The sequence below is a fragment of the Pipistrellus hanaki genome, assembly GCF_964339955.1.
Source record: "Pipistrellus hanaki genome assembly, chromosome: 1".
Taxonomy (NCBI): Eukaryota; Metazoa; Chordata; class Mammalia; order Chiroptera; family Vespertilionidae; genus Pipistrellus; species Pipistrellus hanaki.
Genome location: NC_140503.1, coordinates 130,773,870 through 130,799,032, shown reverse-complemented (window position 1 = coordinate 130,799,032; position 25,163 = coordinate 130,773,870). Strand labels below are relative to the sequence as shown.

Genomic DNA, 25,163 nt, shown 5'->3' with positions numbered 1-25,163 from the left:
TGCTGTATAGCCTCCTATGAGCATTGTTCTGCTGGTAGAAGTTGGATTTGATTGCTTCTAAGATAAGCTCACCCTTTTAACAGCCCATGATTTCCTTTAGGACATGCGCTGCCTGCAATCAGGGCTGGATCCTAACTCTCACTCTCTTTCTTTACTCCAGGTTCTATGATGAGATCAGGACCCCTCTGCTCTCTGACATTCACATCAATTACCCACCCAGCTCCGTGGAACAGGCTACCAGAACCTTCTTCTCCAACTACTTCAATGGCTCAGAGATCATCATTGCTGGGAAGCTGATGGACAAGAAGATAGATCGACTGCACGTGGAAGTCAGGGCCAGCAACAGTAAGAAATTTGTCATACTGAAGACAGATGTGCCTGTGGGGCCCCAGAAGGTGGGGAATGATGTCATAGGAAGTGTCAGGCCCAATGGTGATGGCGAGAAGGACCCCAACCACCTTGAGCGTCTCTGGAGCTACCTGACCGTAAAGGAGCTGCTGAATTCCTGGCTGCAGAATGACGACGAGCAGGAGAAGGAGCGACTGAGGCAGAAGGCCCAGGCTCTGGCTGTGAACTCTCGCTTCCTCACCCCTTTCACCTCCATGAAGTTGAAGAAATCCACACTGCAGACAAGGAAGCTGGAGGACAGCTATGGCATGTCTGCTGCAACAGGGCCTGAGACAGTGGTGCAGAGTCTGCAAGGCTCCAACCTGCAGCCAGGTAACCAACTCCAGGGATGGCCAAATGTAGGAGCCTAACATGTCCTTTCTGCCTCTTTCTCAGGCAAGGTCACCTCAGCAGGAGTCTGTTTTATTCTGTGGCATTATAATTTTATAAGCAATTACCCCACATGCAGCTCCTAGTTTTCAGGGCGTGTGTTCAATTATTGTGTTTGTACTGTTGATCTCTATAGAGACATTAGAGAGGATGACAGTTGTCTTAGAAAGGTTGCCTGGTGAAAATCATCCATCCATCAATCACCAATATTGAATGCCCAACATTGCCAGTCATTAATGGAGGCACCAAGATGAACAAACAAATAGACCATATTCACTCTTTAAGTGCCTTTCCACATATTTAAGTACTTCAGAGTTATATCATTTTATGTGTATGCTAGATTTACTTTCCTGAGAACATAGATGAGAACTGATTTCCTGATTCTTGAGAGAATTCACCCTTTTTATACTTGTCACTCAGACTCTAAATAGTAACTGTCTAAGGTCTCAGCGACATTTTGATGGGGGAAATAGTAGCAAGGAGAACAGGAAGTGGAAAAGAAAATTAGTTCAACCAAAACTGAGGGTTACATTCTCAGTAGTATCTGTTTGTGGAAAACAGCCTTTTTTTTTTCTTTTTCTTTTTTTTTTTTTGTGTGTGTGTGTGTGTGTGTGTGTGTGTAACATTTTCATTAAATTTCTGTCAAGTTCACATCTCCTCAGAAGGGGGAGATATTACCCTTGGACCTGCAAATACTGTCTCATTTATTCCTCACACTCTAAACTCCTAGAAGAGCCCAGCTGGTGTGACTCAGTTGTTGGGCATTGATCTCTGAATCAGGAGGTCACTAGTTCGATTCCCTGGGTTTTGGGCTCCATCCCCAGTAGGAGGTGTGCGGGAGGCAGACAATTAATGATTCCCATCATTGATGTTTCTATCTCTCTCTTTTCCTCTCTAAAGTCAAGAAAAATATATTTTTAAAAAAACCACAAAACTCTGATAAGCTCTAGATGTAGTGAAGAGAGCATACATTTAGAATCCAGAAAGAGCTGACTTTCAGCTCACCAGCCCTCCTGACCAGCTGTGAGGTTCAGCAAGTTTCTGAACCTCTCTGAGCTTCTACTCCCTTGCCTGTTAAATGTAGATAATAACTTCCCTGAAGGGCCATTGCAAGGATTGAATGTGTAAAGTTTTGGCATATATGAGAGTTCAACAAATGTTTAGAATTTCTCCCTTTGAGGAATGTAGAACTAGACATTTATTGAAAAGTTCAGACCCTGATGTAGAGGTTAAAAGTGATATGTTGCCTTTTTAGAAAGAGTGGAGCTTGTTTTGGCAAAACTAGTGCAATTTTAGTTCTGATGAAAAGCAAATTGTGTGATGCTATGAATTAGCCCTATGAAGAAATAACCAACTGTTAGCTCAAAAAAACTGTTTGGAATTGAATTTTCCTAAAGTGTAAGTTAGTACTTAAGACAATCTTTGTTTTCTTATAGCTCTGATGAGTTTTTATTTATTTCTTTTTTTCTTTTTTGAGTGTCTGTGGCAGCTGCCACTCACTGAGGCTTCTCACATCAGCCATCCAAACTAAGAAGTTGCTTTCCTGTGGTCTTCCCGATTCTGCCTGGGTCCTGCTGGCCAGGGACCAGTGTGGGAAAGAGGGGCACATAGAAGCATTGCGATACTTTGATCTTTAATTTCTGTGAGGGGCAAACGTTAGTTAAGAGGGGCATAATTTTATTAATACAAACAATTTGAAATAAGATATTAATGTTATTTTATTTGTAGAAATTAATTTACTTTGGGGTTATTTTTTAATTGATCATTTATTTTTGCCTGCTGCTTTATGGATTGTGTTTATACACACAATAGACACTGGATTCTAATTTCCTTTTACATTTTTCTTTGTTTTTTTTTTAAGTATGGTACAAAAACACATTACATAAAATTTACCTTCTTAACAATTTGTAAGTGTATAGTTCAGTGGCAGTCAGTATATTGATGTTGTGAAACTGATTGACAGAACTTTTTCATCTTGCAAATCTGAAATTCTGGATCATTAAACCAATGTTTTTTTTTCCTTCCTCCTATAACTACACCTGAATTAAGATGGAATATTCCCTACAGTATATGCACAGAAAGCACAGACAAAAAGACTATTATCTAATTTATAAAAGCATAAAGTAATTAAGCCTCCACTTGTTGCACCTTCATTTGTGTGTTGTAAGGCCAAGCTCCTTTAAATCATCCCTTAAAGTTGCTGAGGGTGTCAAACAAGATACTATATGTTTAAAAGCTCTGAATAGACAAAGGGTCACACAATTACAAGGTAATCATTATTACTTTTACCCCTGGATCACCATTTAAGACAAAGAATGCAGGAATACTGATTCCCAGAATAGAATTTGAATGTTTATTGTGCCTGGATTATAGAATTGTTTACCTTTTAAGCATTTGGTCCAACCTGTAAAAAAGCAAGATATGACTCAGCATGTATAGTATAACCCATTAAAAAAAAAGCATACACACAAATATCTCTGTGGGAAAACAAACAAACAAACAAACAAACAAAAAACAGATAATGTTTTAAATTGCTATGAATGTATCTGAAAACTATATTTTACTCATCTCAATACTCTCCTCTCATATTCCTCACTTCATCCTCTTTAATGAATAACAGTGGTTGCTATTTTCCTTTATTTTATAGGATCTACTCTCAAGAAACCATATAACCCAAGAATTAAAGTTTCCAGAACATCAGGTAAGGAAAACAATGTATGTGATTTGCATGTTTAGAAAGTGGACAACCAGGAATGCCCTGATGCCAGTTAAAATACTAGCTCATAGAAATGTGACACCGAGACCCATATTCTAGCCCAAGCAGGCAGCGTGAGGCAGTTCTGAGAATCAAGATCATCATTAAACTGTTACATAAGCACCGTGGATAACAGTCCCAGGAGCCTGGCAACAGCCCCAATGGAAGGATGGGTAGTAGACTCACAGTCTCATCATTGTGGAGTTTAAAAGACATTTGTTTTATAGATCTGAAGCAATGTGTGCTTCAGCATCTGGTATTACAAATATATGGGGCATGCTGGTTTTACAGAAATTATTTTATTATTTTTTAATCCCTGGTTTAGAGGGAAGAATAGATAAACATACCATAAAATTTCCTTTGGCCAATTCTCTGGAATTACAATAAAAATCCAGATGAGATAACAACACAAAGGCTGGGTTAGATTCTTAAAATATGTGCTTCTCTTTGTAAGTCTTGCTGCTGATGTACTGGATGTGCATGTTCATAAAACCACAGACATCCTCGGGATGAGCTGTGTGGATAGAAAACACAGTCTCTAGTGGAGAGAATGCAATTCCTTTGAACACACAGGTGCTGATGGGTGCAAGAAAATATTTCTCTTGGATGCATGTGGAGTAATGACTTTCTCCTCTAGTTTTTGGGATAAGCAACAGCTTTCCTTATAAAGGGATTTTGATGAGTTGAGGAGAAACGCTGTGGTGTGAGCCCAAGAAATTCTCAGAGAACTGTCACTTAGCCATGTTCCTGCTGACTCTGTGTCCTTCACTTGTCATCAGCCCTCTGCTAGGCTTGGTTGTTACTACTGTCAGGCAAGGCTTGTGTGCATCTGGCTCTATGAATGTCCCTAGTGCCATGGCACTCTCCACTTGGTGGTCAAAGGAGAAAGGAAATTATTGGAGTCATACTGGAAATTGAAGAAAGCAGGCTACATAATAGAGGGGGTATCCTATATAATAAAAGCCTAATATGCTAAGTGCTTGGTTGTTTGTTCAACCAATCAAAGTATAATATGCTAATGATATGCTAAGGCCATTCAACCGCTTGCTATGATGTACACTGACCACCAGGGGGCAGACATTCGACTGGTTGACTAGTCACTATGATGTATACTGACCGTTCAGGGGCAGATGCTCTGACCAGTAGATTAGTTTGCTGCTGGGGTCTGGCTGATCAGGAGTGAGCGAGATGGGCTGGATATGCCCTGGAGCCCTCCCATGGTCCCCCCTGGCTCCAATCATGCACTGGTGGGATCCCTCAACCTGGCCAACATCCTGCATCCTTCCCTGACTTCAATCGCGTACTGATGGGGTTATTCGGTTTGACCCTCACCCTCTCACAATCCAGGACCCCTTGGCGGATATCAGAGAGCCAGTTCCTGCCCAGTCCCCCAAGCCAAAGGAAAGAACCCCACCGGTGCATGAATTTGTGCACTGGGCCTCTAGTATTGCAATAACCCTCTTTCATTTCTGTTTCCCACTTACCTCTCAAAGCTTAGTTGTCTGTGTTTGGCCAACGTGTGATGAAAGGGAGCATTATATTTGAATTTAGGGGACCTGAATTCAAATCCTTACTTTACTGTGTACTAACTACATAACTTTGGTGAGTGACTTCACCTCCCAGACATCTTTCTCATTTGGGCATTCAGGATCACTGACAGGATCAAATAACTAATCCCTGGGAAAATATAAAAGAGTATTACACTCAGTAAGTGTCTTTCATCTCTGTTTTCTCCTGTGTTTTCCTGCTCTGCAGCGGATGGAGACCCCCATTTTGTTGTGGATTTCCCCTTGAGCAAGCTCACTGTCTGCTTCAACATTGACGGGCAGCCCGGGGATATCTTAAGGCTGGTCTCTGATCATGCAGACTCTGGTAAGTTCTGCCCTCTGTTGTGGTCTTTGGGCAAGAGCCAGGTAGACATTATGTCTCCACTGTTCTGGAGATGGATGTACATGTAAGGGGCTCCTCACAGATGCTCAGTGAGGATTGTTGATGATTAGTTAAAGGAATTAGACTGTGTGCTGGGCTTGAAGGCAGGAAGACATTATTGGAAACCCTGTTCTCTGACTTAACTAATTTTGTGGCCTTGACTATTCAACTAGAGGGTTTATATTGCCTCTCTTGTAAAACAGTGGTGCTCATGCACTGGTCGTACCAGTCTATTGTAGAGATTTAATTAAATAACGGAACAGAAGTTGTTTTGAAAACATATAAGTGCTATATGAATTCGTGTTATATTATTGTTATTATGTCTTTCTATTCAAAAACTGTGGTGGTGGGATGTTCTAAATTCATTTATCTCAGCTCCTCCATGACTAAGATGTTAAGCCCCGTGTTAATTACTCGGCTTTGAGTACAGAGAACATGGGTGTAAGCATGGCTCTGATCCCCTTTGTTCCATAGAGTGACCACTTAAAAAAAGAGATTGGTATATAAAAAGCTTCCCTTGGCCCTGGCCCATGTGGCTCAGTTGGTTGGAGTGTCGTTCTGTGCACCAAAAGGTTTCAGGTTCCATTCTCAGTCAGGGGACATACTAGAATTTTAGATTCTATTCCTAGTCAGGGCGTGTACAGAAGGCAACAGTCCGTGTTTCTCTCTCACATTGATGTTTTTCTTTCCCTCCCTCCCTCACTCCCTTCCTCCTTTCTTCCCTCCCTCTCTCACTTCCCCTCTCTCTAAAATCAAAAAGCATGCCCTCCAGAGAGGATTATAATTAACAATAACAACAAAAAGCTTCTTTTGTTACATGCAGGTAACAGTGCCTCAGGATGGCAATGTGGACAGCCATGCAGCCCAACTTTTGAGGACAAGTTTTGCAGTAGACATTCTGGCATTTCTCAGTTCTAAGAAAATGAGTTTCTTGGAAGGCTAGGTGACAGAGGGCCTCACAGCATGCTGACACAGATGATGGAGTTATGTAATGTCTGATTTTAAGCTCCTCACCTACCTTGCTCTCTTACAGGCCTTTCTAGCCATAGAACAAAATCTCAGCTTTTTTTGTAACTCAGAAAGGCTCAGGAGTGAGATAGACCTAACTGTGCCCTCCCTGGACGTGACTCCCCCTCCTATCCCTGAGCCATTCTCTCATTCCTGTGTTCAATGTGTGTCCATGATGGGAAGCTCCCTGGAAGATGCTTGGAGCCTTAAGGTAGAAATATTTGACCTCTACTCATGCTGAGCTTTTTCCTTCCCCCTACCCTTCAGCCCAGAGAGAGCAGTTTTCTCCTGGGATGTCCAAGAAGTTGCTAGTCAGGATGTAGGGGAAGATTATCCCCAAAGCAGAGAAAATAGGAGTTAATCATGTAGCAATATTTTATTAATGCAAATTGGCTCTTTGCTGAGAGCAAAGTACACTTAATGTACATGATCTAATTCAGCCCCAAACATTTGATGTAGAATTGCCATCTGTCTGGACAGCACCTATTGCTAGGGGTCTGACTCACATGCCTCACTCAGGTCTAGTAAAGTTGCTGTGCGTTCATGATGGCGAAGTGGAAAAAAAAAAAGAATTGTATTTGCTGGCCATTGACAGCTTGCACATATGTCACCTCCTGTGAACCTCACCAGTCCCCTTAGGTTTCATGCCCCCTTTTACACATGAGGACATTGAGGCTCGGTGTTTTAAAGTGACTTGTCCAGAGGTGCACACCTAGAAGGTAGAAGAACTTGAGTTGTGGATTAAGCATAACTCTAACCTTTGCATTATATCACACTGCTCATGGCATCACAGTGTCTCCAAGTCAGAATCAGTGGCAACTGGTAGATAAGAAGTACTGTATGTGTCTTTGTCCCTACCGTCAGAATGAAAGAAATACTAGAATGAATGCAATCTGTTAATCTTTATTACATCTTGACCCAAACCTACATAATCCTTCCCCTCCCCTGAGATACTGGTCAAACATGGGGAAGAAATTCCCTCCTAACTTCATACATTCATTCATTTCTTCATTCATTCTGCAGGCATTGAGTGGCCTCTACTTGAGAGTGAAAGTTCATGGTGAGAGAGCTACAAAGATAAGGCCGGAGGAGGAAGGAGATTTTGTTCGGATGCCTTTAGCATGAAAGTAGGATAGTTTTTCTAACCATTGCTCTCTGCCCCTCTGCCTTCAGGTGTGACAGTGAATGGAGCGTTAATCGGAGCCCCTGCTCCTCCCAACGGCCACAAGAAACAACGCACTTACTTCCGCACCATCACCATCCTTGTCAACAAGCCCGAGAGGTCATACTTGGAGATCACACCACACAGGGTCATCCTGGATGGCGGGGACAGGCTGGTCCTCCCCTGCAACCAGAGCATGGTAGTGGGGAGTCGGGGGCTGGAGGTGTCAGTGTCTGCCAATGCCAATGTCACCGTCACCATCCAGGGCTCCATTGCCTTCGTCATCCTCATTCACCTCTACAAAAAGCCAGCCCCCTACCAGCGAGACCACCTGGGCTTCTACATCTCCAGCAGCAAAGGCCTTTCTGGCAACTGCCATGGACTCTTAGGTAAGCAGCTGCTCTTCCCGCGGGGTCCGAGGAGAGCACTCGGCTCTGAATGAACTGGTGCTGCCAATAACGTTAGCTTGATGGAGACATTGGGTGGGAAGCCGGTTTTTACCTATATCACAAAAGTTGTGTTTCTTGCCTCCTCATGACTTTCTGGAACAGGAGTGGGCTTTGTAAACAAATTATCACTCACTGGCCTTCTGGGAAAGTGAGCAAAGAAACTGTGAGTAATCCTCTGGTTCCTCACTCTCAGCAAGAAGATACAAAGAAGGGGCCGTCCACAGCCCAGCACCCGTGCGCCATGGCGATTCCTCTATGGCAGCCACACACATTGTGTGAGCAGCAGCAGGCTGTCCATTTGAACTGGCTTTCTTGGACGTGCAGTTTTGTGCGGGCTCCTTGCCCACAAGTAAAGAGCCAGCGCTGCTGGGCTCGGTTTAGAAAGCAGGATTTCCTGGCACTTGAGCGGAACACATTTCTCTAGTGACTGCCTGCCAACTGTGAGCTCCCTCTGACGGACACAGACCGGTATCCTTGGCCCTAGCGACGTCCTCACTTGACCTGGGGAATTCTGATGATGTGTCTCAGGAACCAATTGAACTGACTGCTTTCTGCACCCTTGGCCCAGGACAGTCCACAAACCTAGTATGGAGGGTGCTATGACCCGGGAGGAAAGAGGGGGAGGCCTAACTCTTCCTTATTTATCTGCCCCTCTTCTTGCCCTCCCAGCGTAGTAAGAGACTCTGGTTATCTCTGTTTGCTGGTTAGGCAGCTCTCCAGTGTCAGCAAGAGGGCAGCTTCCAGATGTGGAGGTCTCTCCTCTCCATATGCCCCCAAACACGTGTTCTGTCACTTACTCTGGAGAAAGCGTGAGTGGCTTCTGGCAGAGTCCAGCTAGGAGTCAATCTCTGACACCATGAATCCCCTTCCTCTGGGTACCATATGTGCATTTGCTGGTCACTGAAGGCCTGAATCGATGTCAGATTTTTTTTTTTCCTACACGATGTGGCCTGCGCTCTACTAAAACCAGATGCTTCTCTGTCCATTCAGGTCAGTTCCTGAACCAGGATGCCAGACTCACAGAGGAGCCTGCCAGGCTCAGCAGGAACGCTACTAGTCCTCCATTCCCAAAGGCAGATGAGAAGTCTGAAACGGTCCTCAAGGTGAAAGGGCACCAGGTCCCGGTGGTCTGGAAACAGAGGAAAATCTACAACGGGGAGGAGCAGATAGACTGCTGGTTTGCCAGGAACGCCGCCCAGCTGCTCGATGGTGAATACAAGGATTACCTGGCAGCCCATCCTTTTGACTCAGAGACTAACTTCGGCCTGGGACTATCCAAGGGACTCTGACACTAGTGTGCATTAATGTGAGAGTGCAAGACAGGGAAATGGCCTTGGGGGACACCGTCGTGTGGTTCTTGTTGCTGGCCTATGCCCCATCTCTTGGCAGTTAGCTACAACCCCTGGCCTGCCCCTGGTGGCTTGTAGGACAGACATCAGCTTAAGCAAAGAGTAGGATCAGGGAGCTGAAATGAAATGTTATTTCCCCTGCTCCCTCCTCCTGACATGCTCTCCTTATGTCCTATAGGGAAAGATGGTAGCATCAAGGGGGGAAGGTCATGATTAAAAGCAAGAAGTCTGTGTCTTATAGCAACTGGCTTGTCCATCCCATAGCCTCCCAAAAAGTAACTCTGATGAAGTAAGGGTGCTGCAAAGTTTGTTTTCTCTATGAAAAAAAGCCAAGTTTGGGCACACAGCTTTCCCCCTTATAAATGCTTAGGAATCCTTCCTCTTAGCACTGCTATGATCTCCAGCCTCTGCTTCAGGGGATCCTCTGATGGAGCCCAGGCCACGGGTCATACAGATAGCATGGAGATTTGATCATTGTAAACAATTAAGTCTTTTCTTAGGAGAAGGTTTTCTTCTGCTGTAATATCTTGCCCTTGAAAATTAGTTTTAATTTTCATAAAAAAATTGATTTGGAAATAGAAAGCCTATATTGCAGCTACCCATGTCTTTCTCATGGGTTTTGTAAAATGCTTTACTTTGCCAGTGGATATTCTCCTATTTATTCCAGTAAGCTAAATGCTTATAATAAAGAGGACAACTCTGCATGGATGTGTTTTACCTGCCTGTCTTGGTGTTGGTGGTTGGCCAGTTAAATGGCAAAACTTTTGCTGGGCACTTTTTAGCCTTCATCATAATTGTAGCCTTCTTTGGTCCCGATCCTCCAGGGGGGCAATAAAGTAGGCTCTCCCAGTGCTGGACTGGGAGAGACACAGCACAGCGAGTGTCGGACAGCTGACATACAGGAATCAACCTGTGCGTTCTCTGAAGGAAGTGGGCACATGTTTGCAAAGTCTAAGACGCCTTCCACACCTCAAATAGGCAAAGCCAGGAAATCAACATGAGTAAGGAGCTCTTATGGAATCAGATGTGTTCAGAACAAGGACACATCTGATCCCAAAAGGGAAAGGTTGAAATCAGAGGTGGCTTCAAGAATCAGTGACCGTCAGCCTTCTGATTGTAGACACCCTCTTTGCAACCCATTCATATTATCAAGGGGAGACTGCCTGCTAGTGACATCAAAGCCTTGTTTTCCGCCTTCATCACTTTTTGCTCAGTTTGCTCTTCTCTGGACCACCAAAGTTCAGGAAGCCTGACCCTCACTGAGTGAGGGGCACAGTCAGGATGCAGATGGACGCAGGGGGCACTTGTGCCAAACAAGGGAGAAAGAGAGGCTTGGGTCAGAGAAATAGAATAGTTAAATATGAGACTGAATGAAATAAAAGCCTTTGTGTTGGCTTCACAGGTGGTTTCTCCCAGTCAGGACTGACTCCAGAGCAGGCTTTCATGAAATATGGAAGCATACTTAGCACTTGGAGGGAAATCAGAGTTATAAAAATTGTTTATCAGACTTGCCCTCCCATGGGAACAATGAGCAGCAAAACGATCCCCACACGTTCCTGTCGGACCAGGAGATTAAGTTAGTGCCGGGGGATTCTTCAGGCCTCTCTCAGAGTCTCAGTCTCTCTCTTCTTTGTGAACCCACCAGACCATGGCCTGCCCTCTATATTATTTCTTACTCCCATCTTCCCAGACTAGCTGCCTGTTTCCATGTCAGCAGTGTGAGGACACTTGCATAGATTGACAGATGCTTCCACATTTCAGAGCTCAGGGGAAGAGGAGCATGAGCCAGGGCCAGCCAGTGCCCGTCCACGCTCTATGAGGACCTTCCTGTTACATAATCTTAGTCCCAGCTGGATAGATGTCCCTTGAACCAAGAGGTGGGCCTGCTGAGTTAGCACTTGGGGCAGTGATCTTTGTTCCAGGTGCAGGAGTCAGCTGGAGAGGAGGCTACTGCCAGACATTCCCAGTTACTACTGCTTTCCTAAGAACAGTGACAAAAATTCCAGTGGACTACCACCCCTTACTCACCAACTTAGAAAAAAATATTTTTTTTTAAGTATCAAGGTTGAACTTTATTATTTTAAAGTTTTTATCTTTCTTTTAATCACACTTTTCTTTCTCCTTCTCTTCAGTGTACACCTGTTTTTATTGCTAAAGGTATTTACTATTAAATTTTCTCTTTCAGTCAGAGACTGTAATATATGTGAGCTCAAAACTCCACACTCGTGTGATAGGACCTTTTAATTTACCTGAAAAAATGTAGTATTTTCTGTTGGCCATGTGCACGAATAGCAAGCTCTTTTACCAATGCAGAGCAGTGGAGGAACCCTCTTCTTGGATGGGAAAGCTGAGGCAAGGCAAAGTTGGGAGATTTTTCCCATGTTATGTTCTGGAGGGCCTGGCTGAACCTCCAGCTTCTCTTAACTTTGATGTAATTTCACCATTGGGGCAATCATTTGTTTTCCTTAAGCATTTATAAATTGAGGGAGGGTAACTAAATAAGAAGTTCAATGTGCCCTAGTCAGTTTGGTGCAGTGGATAGACTTTTGGCCTGTGGACTGAAGGGTGCAGAGTTCCATTTCAGTCAAGTGCATGTATCTTGATTACAGGCTCGATCCCCAGTCCTGGTTGGGGCCTCTGTAGGAGGTAACCAATTGATGTGTCTCTCTCACATAAATGTTTCTCTCTCTGTGTCTCTCCCTCTCCCACTTACTCTAAAATTCAATGGAAAAATATTCTTGGGTAAGGAAAAAAAAATAGAAGAAGAAGATGAATGAGATTGGGAAATATGTTGCAATTAGAGGACATAAATCTCATGTTAATAGCTACTGTTAAAAACTCATAATAATTACTAAGATCTTCAAAGTCTTCATTTCTGTGTTTCTATTCCTTCATGCATCTAAAAGAATGGCTTTTGATGGGTTATCTTTCAGGGTCTCCTAATATAAAGTTTTATATTCTCCAACTAAAATGGACTGAACATTCTCTACCCAGCGGTGCTGGGTGCACAATGTTCTTCCATTTGACTTTTTGATGATATACCACTTCAGGCTCAAGGGAGTGGGCTTTTGGGAGGATCTACCATCTTGACATTCTGTCACAACCAGGCCACTGTTAGACAGGCACTGGGAGTTGGTAAGAACACCTCTTTGTTTCTATCAGGAGTAACATTAAAACTTCAATTGAATCATGTATCCTCAGGAGAGGTGGATTAGGGACAGGAATAATTTAAATTTATCTCTTGACTAAAGTGAATGCTATGGACTGAAGGTTCTCTCACCCCCATCCCCCAGATTCATATGTCAAAGTCCAAATTCCCTGTGTGATGAATTGGGAGGTGGAGCCTTTTGGAGGTGATGAGGTCATGAGGGTGGGGCCCTCATGAATAAGATTAGTGTCCTTATTACAGAGACCCAGAGAGCTCCCTTTACCCTTCTACCATGCCATTATACTGGTAAAAGATGCCATCTATGAGCCAGACAGTGGGCTCTCAACAGATACCAAATCTGCCAGTGTCTTGATCTTGGATTTTCCAGCTTCTAGAACTGTGAGAAATGAATGTTTGTTGTTTAAGCCTCCCAATCTGTAGCATTTTTGATATAGCAGCCTGAGCCAAATAAGATACTGAATCAACAAACAAGTTCTTTTCATTTCCTCAAGCCCCACAGAATGTATACAAACAGTGCTGTTATTAAATTTGGAGGACTCTTGAGGCCAGAAGAACACAATCCACCTAAAATAAATGGCAAATAAAACAGCACAGCTAAACAAACACTTAGAAATATAACTATAAGTGTTTATTTTAGTCAGTTTAAAATAATAAGTAGGGTACAAGATAGTTCACATTCAAGAGACATTTTTCTTAAACAAAATTAATAGGAGAACTACATAGGAAAATAACCAACATATTGGCATGTTTGTGTTTTTAGTGAAAACAGAGTTAAGGCTCTGGAGAATAAAACTTTATGATACTAGTTGCACTGCTTGTTTGTAGGAATTTATGAATTACACAAAAAATATATGTAAATGGAGTAATTAATGACATTGGAAGAATACTGTTGAGACACACAAATTATTATATAGAACAGTAAATGTACAGCAGCTATTCCTGGCCTTTTATAAAACTGTCAAATAAGTAGAGAAGTGTCTTAAACATCTCAGTGCCTTATTTTCTGGAACTCTAGCATCTCAAAGTTTGATCACTTTATTAGGCCACTCATTTGCACACACTGGCCACCATCTTGCTCAGAACTTATTTCATTTGGCTCTGGGTCATTTTCCTATTCAAGGGGCATCTCCAGCCTGTGGTTCTGGCATCCCATTTCCAGTTCTGAGTGGTCCAATGGCTCTTTCTCAGATTCCCACTGAGCTACATTAAGTTTCTGAGTGGTGCATGGTGCAGCACCTGACTAGAGCCAAACCAGACTGAGCAGGAGTGAAATACTCCTGAGAGGCTGTGTTAAAAACAAGCAAACGCCTGGTCTCAACGGCTCGAAATCAACCTCTCTGGGTTTTGGCTTCTTCATCTATAAATAAAAAGGGACTGACGAGATAACTTCTTAGGTCTGTGACTTTTATCTTTTGCCTTTATACAAAGATACTTCCTGAACTTCCAAGTAATAAATGCAAGAGGATTCATTCAGTGATTCCAGTGTATTTCTAGATACAGTGTCCCAAAGCCATGGATTCAGAGAAAACAAAGTCCATACCACCACAGTTCACAGTTTTGAGGAGGAGAAAGAATGAATACAAAGACTGGCACAGAGTGTGGGAACCCTGTAAGAGAGCTTGGCAGAGGAATGCGATCTGAGCATTGAGAGGCACGGCATTGAAGGTGGGAAGGGGGTTGGGAACCACTCTCAAAATGTGAAGTGTTAAGCTGCAAGAAAGAAGAGTGCATGCAGAGGCAACCACATGCTATACTAGTACTGTCTCTATAATGTTAAGCCACTGGGAACATCTTCTGAATTGAAGCAGTATTTTTTTTTTAATTTCTTTATTGATTAAGGTATCACATATTTGCCATCATCCCTCCCATTCCCATCCCACACCCCTCCTCATGCATGCCCCCACCCCCCTGTTGTCCTTAACCACTGGTTAGGCTCACATGGATGCACACAAGTCCTTTGGTTGATTTCTCCCCTTTCTCCCCACCCTCCCCTACCTTGCCCCTGAGGTCCGACAGTCTGATCTATGCTTCCTTTTCTCTGTGTCTGTTCTTGTTCATCAGTCCATGTTTTTCATCATTTCCCCTAGATGAGTGAGATCATGTCCTACTATAATAGAAATACACTTATAAGAACTGAAAATGAGACAAGCAATAATGGTTATGCTGAAAAGCGAATGAATTAGTCTGTAGTCTTTCTGGGCCAACAGTTCTTTTGAGACCCAATTTTAATGTCAAACAGTTCCTTATGTATACATGTCAGCAATGATATTTCAGTTTTGGGTGGTGGACAAATGGTGGTACTCTGGACTCTGAAGCAGTCTTCTTACTCTGCTCAGTTTCAAACACTGCTCTGTAGATCCAGCAGTTGCTGAGAACCCACAGTGGATAAAGTTTGGTAGAATCCCAGGTTTCTACCTCCCTTGACCTTGTCCCAAATCTGTCTTTGTTACAAGCTTCCTTTACTCCCATTCCTAGGACACAGAAAATGTCTAGGGAAAGTCACAGAGCACCCCCAGGGGCCTGTTCAATCAGCAGGGCCTCCACTGGCATTCAGCAAACCTAAATCCTTTTTTCCCAAAGTGCATTGACCTTGACGGCCACTGTATTCTTCAGCTTTCAAGACCACCACACCCTCAGTTTTCCACAGGAAGCTGCCCCCTATTTTGTTGAGAAAACTGCAAGATCCCCCTCATTCACTGTCATATCAAAGTGGCTCTATAGCCAAAACTGGTTTGACTCAGTGGATAGAGCATCGGTCTGCGGACTGAAAGGTCCTGGATTCGATTTGGGTCAAGGGCATGTACCTTGGTTACAGGCACATCCCCAGTAGAGGGTATGCAAGAGGCAGCTGATCGATGATTCTCTCTCATTGTTGTTTTTAACTCTCTATCTCTCTCTCTTCCTCTCTGTAAAAAAAATCAATAAAATATGTTAAAAAGCAAACAAACAAAAAAAACACAAAGTGGCTCTAGCATCACATGGCTTTATTCCCTCATCATACCCCTTCCTTCCACGTAAAACTGTCTATGTACCTTAATTCCAGATCCCCACCGTTCTCATTTCCTGTGGGCAGTTACCTAAATTATTCCTTTTCATTCTAGAATCTCCAAACTATTGTTCCCCACTAGGTTCTTTTCTCTTGATTTCACATATTATTCCAGAAGTCTCCTCTGGTCTGAGACTATTCTTTCTGCTTGGGTTCCATTGGGCTTCTATTTTCTCTTTTATTTATATGCCAGGCTTGCTGTAGTGCTTGGTATTCAAACCCTTATTTTTCTTTGTTAACCTTCTACTCAGTTGTTTAACTCATCAGATTCAGCTTCTGTCCTCACCACACTAAAGGAACTGTTTCTCAGACATCACGTTACCATTCCTGAGGTCCAGTTCCAGCTATCAGGGTCTTCAACTTCCCCACATGACAGCATTGGCCTCTTTTGCAGTGCTAGGTCCCTTTGCTTCTTGATTTAAAAATATATTTTTTTTAGTCTCATTTCTTTCCTATCACCAAACTGTGGACCTACCCTAAGGTTCATCCTTCATCCTCTACACTTTCCACCCTATACTCTCTCCCTAAGAGACCTCATGGCTCCATCCTCTGGCTCTGCATAGGAGGCTCTTGCACATAAGTCTGCAGTGTGGATTTCTCATCTTGGGATGCTTCCCTTTAGTTAATCTGGCATCATCTCAAACTCAGGAACAAAATCAAAACTTCACATCTTCAAAATGTCTACCATTTTATTATAAGTACTAGAGGCACAGTGCCTGAATTCGTGCATAGGTGGGGTCTGGCCAGCCCGCACAAACAGACCAGTTGGGCTGGCAGGGGGGAAGGGCCGAAGGCGGTTGGTAGGCTGACCCTGCCCCCTGGTTGAACTCCGGTTGAACTCCTGGTCCAGGAGACAATTTGCATATTACCCTTTTATTATATAGGATTTGAAATTTGTGATCTGAGAAGATAGGAAGAAGGTCCAGCACAGTCCTTTTTAATTTTGATTGTTGCAAATAAAAGTGGAAATGTGTGTGTGTGTGTGTGTGTGTGTGTGTGTGACACACGCATGTGCATGTATGTTGGGTACATTTCTTAGGCCAAATCAAAATTAATTTTTATTGACATAGCATTCTTCCTGAAAATTCTTTGTTGATCATATTATTTTCTCAGAACAACAGCTGTGTTTGTGTAAGAAAAAGCTCAATGTCCTGATTGCTCATTGGGAATTTCTGGTTATATAAGATGAAAACCACATGCACTAAGTTTATTGATATAACATCAAATTACTTCATTGAACTATCAGTACAATATTAATTATAAATACATTTTATTATGCTTTTTACAAATAATTTTGTGAAATATATAAGGGCAACAGAAAAATGCAATAACTTGAGATATTTCAGTGTGAATGAATGTATAACTGGTACACATACACACTTTTCTCCTGTTATATCTCCTTCTGGAAGTCTGCCTCACATTGCCAGGCTTGTTAAGCCATGAAGGTAACATAAGCTCTGTAAATGTTGTAGAATGCTGAATCCCAGGTTCTATTCTGAAAGTTCTGAATGTTACAGAAGAAACAAACATTTCCAAGGGAAGGCAGAAATAGTTCAAAGCCTGAAGACTCGTCTCAACAGGGCAGTGTATTTGCTTTGGAAGAAGGCTTAGCATATTCCAGGAATATTCTAGAAACTAAAAGTTCTCCTGCACTACTCTAGGAACTAAAAGATCTCCTATACAACATGGAGGTATCTATTTTTTCCAATCTCTTCATCTGTCTCCCTGTAAAACAAAAGTGGGACACTTTAAGAACTTATAATGAAAATAAGTACAAAACTTTGTATATTATTGAATGATAATAACATTTTAAATTGTTCATGCAATTTTCCCAGAAGAGAAAGTGCTTTAAAACAAACATATTCACTTTTTCACTTGTTTAACTAATATTTGGTTGTCCCCAACTATGTGGAGGGGACATGGTGACCTCCCTCCCAGCCTTGCAGATAATGGGTCATGTAATCAATTCTTATAAAAGACAGACAGCAGGGTGCCCTTACAGAGGCTCAGAGGAAATGTGTTGGGGTTTAAAAAGGAAGAGACTATTCCCAGTCTGGGGTAGAAGGGGTGCTGGCATTTGACCTAGGTCTCACAGAAGTATTTTTTTAAATATATTTTTTATTGATTTCAGAGAGGAAGGGAGAGGGAGAAAGAGATAGGAACATAAATGATGAGAGAGAATCATTGATCCGCTACCTCCAACACACCCCCTACTGGGGATCCAGCCCACAACCTAGGCATGTGCCTCCAGGTTCATAGGTAGATGCTCAACCGCTGACCCATGCCGGCCGAACTAGAAGTATGTTACATAAAAACATATTTATTCTTAATAAAAATGCCACAAAGGACAGAGAAGTAAACTGTATAGAAAAAGTAAACATTCAGAGAGACGGAATGCCTTGCCCTCATCACAGAGCTCTGTGAACACAGGGTGGCCTGGCCACAGTGCTTTTGCTCTTCTCATGACACTGTGATGCTTTGGACAAAATAGAGGGGTGAAAAGGTGAGGTGTGGGGCTTCTACTGCTACTGCTGAGGACTGCTGGCCCCTGAGTCCAGGATCCCACCTCATCCCCAAACGAGGTAACATCAGTGTTGCTTATTTCCCCACTAAAAACAGGTGTCCATTGTATGGATATGGACTGTTGGGTTTCTCTAGTCTGGGCCCGGAGTAGGCAGGGAATTCTGCCGGGTGGGGACTACATCTTTCTCATGTTCTCTTAAAAACAGCTCCAGCTGGTAGCTTTTGACAACAAATCAGGATTCGAAAGACATGGACACACATCTGGGGAGCTGGGGCGTGCAGAGCCAGCCGGGGAAGAGGGTGCTAACCCCCACCCAATTGCATACACAGAAATGGAGAGAGACAGAACTCACATGAACATCCACTGGCTTGTAAATGTCACCTGTCTTCCTTGGGAGAGGCCCAGACAATGCAGCTACTGACATGATTAATGAGCTGCTGGACCGCACCTGGCAGAGAGGGACTCTGGCTGGGGAGGTGGGAGCTCGAGGAACTTCCCTTTTTCTCTGTCAGACACCCAACGCTGAGCTGGGGTGACTGCCCTGGTTTCTGCGGAGGAGATAAGCCAGTCCTCACGCATCTGTCAGGGAGTAAGAAAGGGAAGAGCCCAGCGTAGTCTTAGATCTGGGGCCGCGGGCCACGGGAGGATGGGAGGTGCTGCACAGAATCAACTGCCCAGAGGTAAATGGGTCCCCATTTTCTGCCCAACCTCATTTGCACATTCTGTATCTCTGTAGCTCAGAGGAATGAAGCAAAAGTGAATTATGCACTTGCCCATATTTAGAAAAAGGAACAGATTTCTGAGGTTCTGTGAGGTTCTGCTGGCCCCTGGCTTTTATTTCCCATGCAGAGTGGGCGCATCCTCTGGCCCCTGTTCCTCTCTTCCATGCTCTTTGTCTGGGGCAGGAGAGCTTCAGGCAATTTAGGCTGGATCCACTCTGTCTGCCCTGCTAGCTCATGTCTATCTGGTCCCGGGCTTTGGAGGAAGATGGGGAAGGAGCTGGGAGAAGTAAGGATGCCACTCCCCCTGGTTAGGGCGCCAAAGGGATCTGGGCAGGTCATGGCATCAATTTTTTTCTTTTTTGTTTTACTTTTATGAATATATTTCATAAACTCACATAAGTTTGTAGTTATCTGTACAGGTTGTTCCTTGCCACTTCCTAATAATAGTAAAAACAAATAGCTTACTTGGCCATCAGAAGGTGGCAGCATTCACCCTGGGCATGTGAAGACAGTGGTTAGTGGCTACTACAACAATATGAATCCGTGTGTATTAACATAGAGGTCTAACGTACGTAGAAACAAGTTGCAGAATAGTTGTATAGAATGATCCTACTAGATTACATGATGCTTAATATCTTTCGAGTCAGGGACACTTTTGAACACCTGATAAAATATGATCTCTCCCTCAAAAAAAAAACAACAACAAACAAACAAAAACACAAAACACCTGCAAGTTAATTTCTTACTAAAGCTTCCCAAAGCAGGTCTTTTTGCTGCCATATTTGCACAGCAGACACTTAGAGTCACACCTAAGTGCCTTGTACTAGATTTAAGGCAATCCATGCTGTTTGGGCCCTTAAATAACCCTCACTACCCTGGCTTTCTCCCAACGGTCCTTCCCTTTTAGTGAACAGAGCCTAACTCTAAGCACAATAACTAGAATGGTTTTTTGTCACCACCCCCCCCCCCACTCCCCACCCCCATCCCCACCCTCAATCTTCAATTCCTTTTCTCCCAGGACTTTAACGTTAGGAGGTTTTCCGAGACCTCCCTGCAAGGCCTATTGTTTCCTGCTTCTAGGGTCACAGTGGCAGCTAAGACCCAGTGACCCGCTGACGACCACAGGCCGCCCAGGCCAGGCCCCTGTTACAGGTCCCTGCTGGGCTCGCCCCCAGAGGCCCAGAAGCGAAGGCCTTGGCGCCCCTCTGCCCAGGGCCCCGGTAGGTAGGATTACGGCTGAGTGTCCCCGAAAGAAAGGGGAGAACAATCAGCAGGCTCAGCGAAGCCAGCGTGTCCCCGCGGTGGGTCCGGGCTGCCACCGCGCTGAGCCTGCGGGAAAGAATGGGGCTCATTATGTGCGGGGCCGCGGGGGGAGGGCCGGCGAGGTGTTAAGTAGAGAAAATGGTTGAAATTCAAGTCGCTCCGATGCTGGCAGCCCGGCGCCTGCTGTTAGACAGTCTGATGAACTCTGATAAACCCGAAGGCACTTTCCCCACCCGGGCCTGGTCGGCCAGGGGAAACTCTAGTGCCCCGCGGAGAGGGAGGGCGCCGGGAGGGTGCGGGCGGAGCCAGAGCGGCTCTGGCAGCCAGGGAGGGGCTGTCTGCAGGTCCAGAGGCGCTGGCAGAGGCCAGGGAGGGAATGGGCCTGCAGGACTGCAGGAGAAGGAGCAGAGCTGGGAGGGGCCCTGCTGCTGGGACAGGCAGGGTGAGAAGAAGAGAGAGGGGGCCAGGCAGCAGGAGTGCCCAAGTGCAGCAGTGTGTGCATGAATCCGAGGCTGGGCATGGAGGCCCCTCCTGAACCTTCTAGAAGAGCTGGTGAGAAGCCCTTCCCTTGGCAGAGTGCCAGCCAGCCTAACAAACACCCTGCATCTCAGGAATGGCCCGCTCAGTCCTGGATGGTCTATTTTTTTAATTGGCTTCTGAGGCCAGGAGCTTGCAGGCTCCAGATTTTAGGGGAAGTGCCAGTCTCTGGTGTGGAGGAAACCTCATCATGGCTCCCCTGGAAGTGAAGAGTGCGATTCCCTGGTCCGTGTGCCAGAGAGAGTTAGGATGTGCCTCTCCTGGGAACAAGCATGAATGCCACTGTCCTGCACAGAGGGCCGTGGGCGACACTCTATCCCCACACATTGTTCCAGGTGCTGCCACTGCCAGCGAGAAAGCCAGAAAGCGTGATTCCCAGATGGCGCTGAGCCACCCTTTGTCTGCTAATCAGCAGGAGGAAACCGATCCAGGCTGACCCTACTGAAACCCAGGAAAGTGGATGGGGAGGAGCAGCAGCCGGACCCGCCACCGGTGCCTAGTGTGGGGTCCGCCTGGCCTCCTGCTTTCTACTGATACATGATGACGCTGAACCTTGTCTCAGCTTTGGATGGACAGTTGGGGTTTTGATGCCTCCATGAAATCCCTGCTTGCATCTCTTTTTTGGTGTTTTGTTTTGTTTTTGTTTTTGTTTCTCATGTGTAGCGCCGAGACATGCTGATTTCTCTGGCTACCATAACAAATACAGATGGGGTGGCTTACAGAAGACATTTATTTCTCACAGTTCTGAGGCTGGAAATGCAAGACCAAGGTACAGATCAATTTAGGTCCCAGTGAACACTTCACTGTGCGGTCACATTGGGAGAGAGAGGGGAGAGAGAGAAGAGCCTTTTAGTGTCTCTTCTTCTAAGGACTCTAATCCCATTGGTTCAGGGTTCTACACTATGACCCCATTTAACCTTAACTCCCTGTTATTTTAATTATAATCACGTTAGGGGTCCCAAGCACGGGGCCTGCTTGGTTTACTCAGCTCTGGAAGAAGACTACCAGCGAGCAATAAATGTTTTAAAAGCCACAACCCAGTTAGTTAAGAAAGGAGGGAAGCTTTATCCATGCCTCTGCCAATAACAGCTTCCTCCTGGGGTGTGAGCATTAGTGACTTGGCTTCATGGGCACAGCTTCCAGTGCAGCTCAGGCTGCTCCCAGCCGTGTGTGTGGGGGGTGTAGGGGAAGGGGGGTTGCCCACTTGGAAGTGGGAAACTTAACTTCAGAGACTTTTATTGTCTGGAAGTGATTGTCTCAATCACCACTTTTTAGGAGAGGAAATTGAGGCCCAGAGAAATAGAGTAGCATAAGCTAGACACAGAGCTCATTGGGCAGGGCTTGAACTTGGGACTCCCAACTCTAGTCCAGGCTTTATCTGATTTGGGGGGGGACCATGGTCTTCTTTGATGGGTAATCATTCCTTCCTAGGCATTACGGAGCCTTCTCCAACTCCCCCTGAACTCCACATGGAAGCCCTCTAGTGTCCATTAGACAGAATCACACCCAGCAAAATGGGCACCTTGCTCACTGATGGTGGGAGGCAAAACTGGTGCCATATGTCTGAAGGGCACCTTGGCACTAAGTATCATCTTAAACAGCCATGCACACCTTGACTTCGTATACTGCTTAAAGGGATGCTCTCTACAAGCAGCATCAAGATGTGGGCAGAAGACTCATGGATAAGGTTGGTGACATTGATCATGCCTCAGAACCACTCTCTCCTGTTGCTGCTGCTTGTCCCCAGGATCTGATTCAGGTGACGTCCTAGCAGACCCCACAGCTCTCCACGCACCTCTCTGCTTTTTGTCAAACTAGACAAGCCCCTGAGGACAGTGAGTCTTTGTCTTCGTGGCTCCAGTGTGTCGCACGGTGTCTGATACATGGAAAGCAATTAATACTCACCCAGGCAATGAAGGAACGTGAGGGAGGGGCCAACAGACCGAGGAGGGGCTGATTTTAACCCTGACTGTTTTTCTTTCCAGAGCTAGAGAAGCAGAGTTTCATCAATGGGACCTGCTTACTCTTGCTTGTCTCTTTTCCACCTTTCTCCGACTTCCCTCTACATAATCTGCCAACGTGGGCTCCACATAGTTATGCGTGGATATTATTGTTTCTCAAACAGAAGAACACACAGCACCATTCTTTTAGGTTTTAGATAGACATAAAAATCAATAATATGGGATCTCATAGAGAAAAAGTTATTCCTGTCCAATTCTCTTCCAATCTTCCTGATCTGACAAAGAAAAGAGAAGGTTCCAGATCATGTTACTATGCCTTTAACATCTCTCAAATATCTATTTTAACAAAGAAATCATGAACAATCATCACAGCCAAAACCATCAGCAGGCAACGATATCCCTCTATAACTGAAAAGTTGAATTATTCCCACCACACACACACACACACACACGCACACACACACACACAAGAAATGACATTATGTGACACAATAGAGGTGTTAACTAATTCTGTGAAGGCAATCGTATTGCAATATATACATGCATCAAATCAATGTGTTGTACACCTTAAACTTGCACAATGTTATATGTCTGATATATTTCAATAAAAAATAAATACAACTACAGAGTTTTATTTCCAAACTAGTAAAGATTAACCTGTTTACAATAGTGATTTAAGTTTTCTTTGCAAAGTAAACATAAAATGTACCAAGTTAGCTTAAAGCAAAGTATTAACTAAATCACTATAAAGGCAGTACAAGTTACAGCAAGACAAACAAGAAAGTGGCATATGATGTCAGAAGGATGTAAATTTGGGAAACACGTGGATAGCCAGACAGCTTTCCTCCTCTCAGCACATTTCTGCACACGCACCCAGACTTGCTTGATCACTTGCGAGAAGGTGAGGAAACCCTGGGAAGGTCTAGCCAGAAGTGAGCAGTGCTCACATGGATGCTTCTCCCATCAACATCCTTTCTGCACGATATTCCTGCACTGACAAGGCAAGTCTGGGCACCACAGTCAACCATTCAGCCCCTAATTTGTTTTTCCGGAGCTCCTCCACTTTGCAGCAAAGCCTGGGAGCCAGGCTCAGCTTGGTGGCATTTCATTCATCAAGAGCCACCCCAAAGCTAACGAGCAGGCCTCTGCCTGGTCGCAAGTGGTAGATCAGATATCTGATGGCTGCCGGTCAGGACAGCACCAACACAGAAACATATGGTGACTCAGGGTCTCAGGAAAGAACCCGGGTGTCCATTATCCTAGGCTTTCTGAGTAATGCAATCTGAAAATCAATTCTCATTACATACAAGTGATACGAATACCTCTGACAGGTTACATCTTAAGTGATAATTAAAAGCATATTTCCTGATGCTTAGCTGCTATGAAATGCATCCCTATTTATGCCACAGAGGGGGTCTCGTGCTAAGACCCCATGAACAGTCATTAGCTCCCCCAGGAAACCTCATAGTTCCTGGAGTGTCATTCATTATTCTAATCTGATTTTTTTTACTCAAGTGAAATAGATCCTGGCACTGGCACTCTCTCCCTGCAACCCCACCAACAGTCCTTAAAAAGCAATTAACATTGTCGTAAACCAGGGAGTGAAGACAGATTGGGCATGAATGCAGTCTTCAGAGCGATGCATGGATGGAATTTATTAATCATTAATAACATCCCACTAAGTTTTATAAACCTCTCTCAATTAATGAAAGCAGACATGGCAGCTAAGACACTGAAACCTTTATTTGAGGTGTCACCGTGGAAAAAATCCCGGTGCATAAGGCCCTAAAGTGAGAGGTGAGACTGACAGGGGCCTCAGATTTTCAGAAAAGCATGAGAATTTTACAATGGCGGATAACTATAACAGGTTTGGCCTCTGTTAAATTTTATCTCAAAAAGTACCTATTGGGGGAAATGGGAATGCTCAATATCTCTTTCTTCTGAATCATTAAAACATATCATTAAGGCATAGGAATAAGTGACCAGACCAAAAGAACAACAACAACAAAAATGTCCATTATATGTTATTTTCATTTCCTGGGGCTTCCATAACAAAGTACCACAAACTGGGTGGCTTGGGACAACAGAAGTTTATCTTTAGAGGCTGGAAGTCTGAAATTGAGGTGTTGGCAGAGCTATGTCTCTTCGAAGTTTCTAGAGTAAGGCCTCTTCCTAGTGTCTTGCAGTTTCCGGCAGCCCTGGGCAATCCTTGGCTTGTGGCAGCATCACTCCCATCTCTGCTTCGTATGGCCATCTTCTCTATGTCTCTGTTCATCTTTTTATAAGGGCCCGAGATATGTTGGATTAAGGGGCCCACCCTATTCCAATATGATCTTATCTTAATTATGTATATCTTCAATGCTTCTATTTCCAAATAAGGTCACATTCTGAAGGACTGGGGGTCAGGACATCCACGGATCATTTGGGGATGTAATAAACCCTTAAGACATATAGGAAGAGAGATTAATCAATAAATGATGCTTAAATAACCGACTAACCAACACAGAAAACA

General features: G+C 44.3%; 1 protein-coding gene across 1 annotated transcript in view; it reads left to right on the top strand.

Annotated features, from left to right (window-relative positions):
- Positions 1 to 10,146, top strand: part of ITIH5 (inter-alpha-trypsin inhibitor heavy chain 5) — an 82,304-nt gene extending 72,158 nt beyond the window's left edge. Inside the window, exons 10-14 of the mRNA XM_084869245.1 lie at positions 161 to 720; positions 3,425 to 3,478; positions 5,288 to 5,404; positions 7,643 to 8,020; positions 9,071 to 10,146. Coding sequence (XP_084725371.1) covers positions 161 to 720; positions 3,425 to 3,478; positions 5,288 to 5,404; positions 7,643 to 8,020; positions 9,071 to 9,369 — 1,408 coding nt within the window. The 3' untranslated portion in view covers positions 9,370 to 10,146. The remainder of the gene's footprint in view (positions 1 to 160; positions 721 to 3,424; positions 3,479 to 5,287; positions 5,405 to 7,642; positions 8,021 to 9,070) is intronic.
- Positions 10,147 to 25,163: the final 15,017 nt, after the last annotated feature.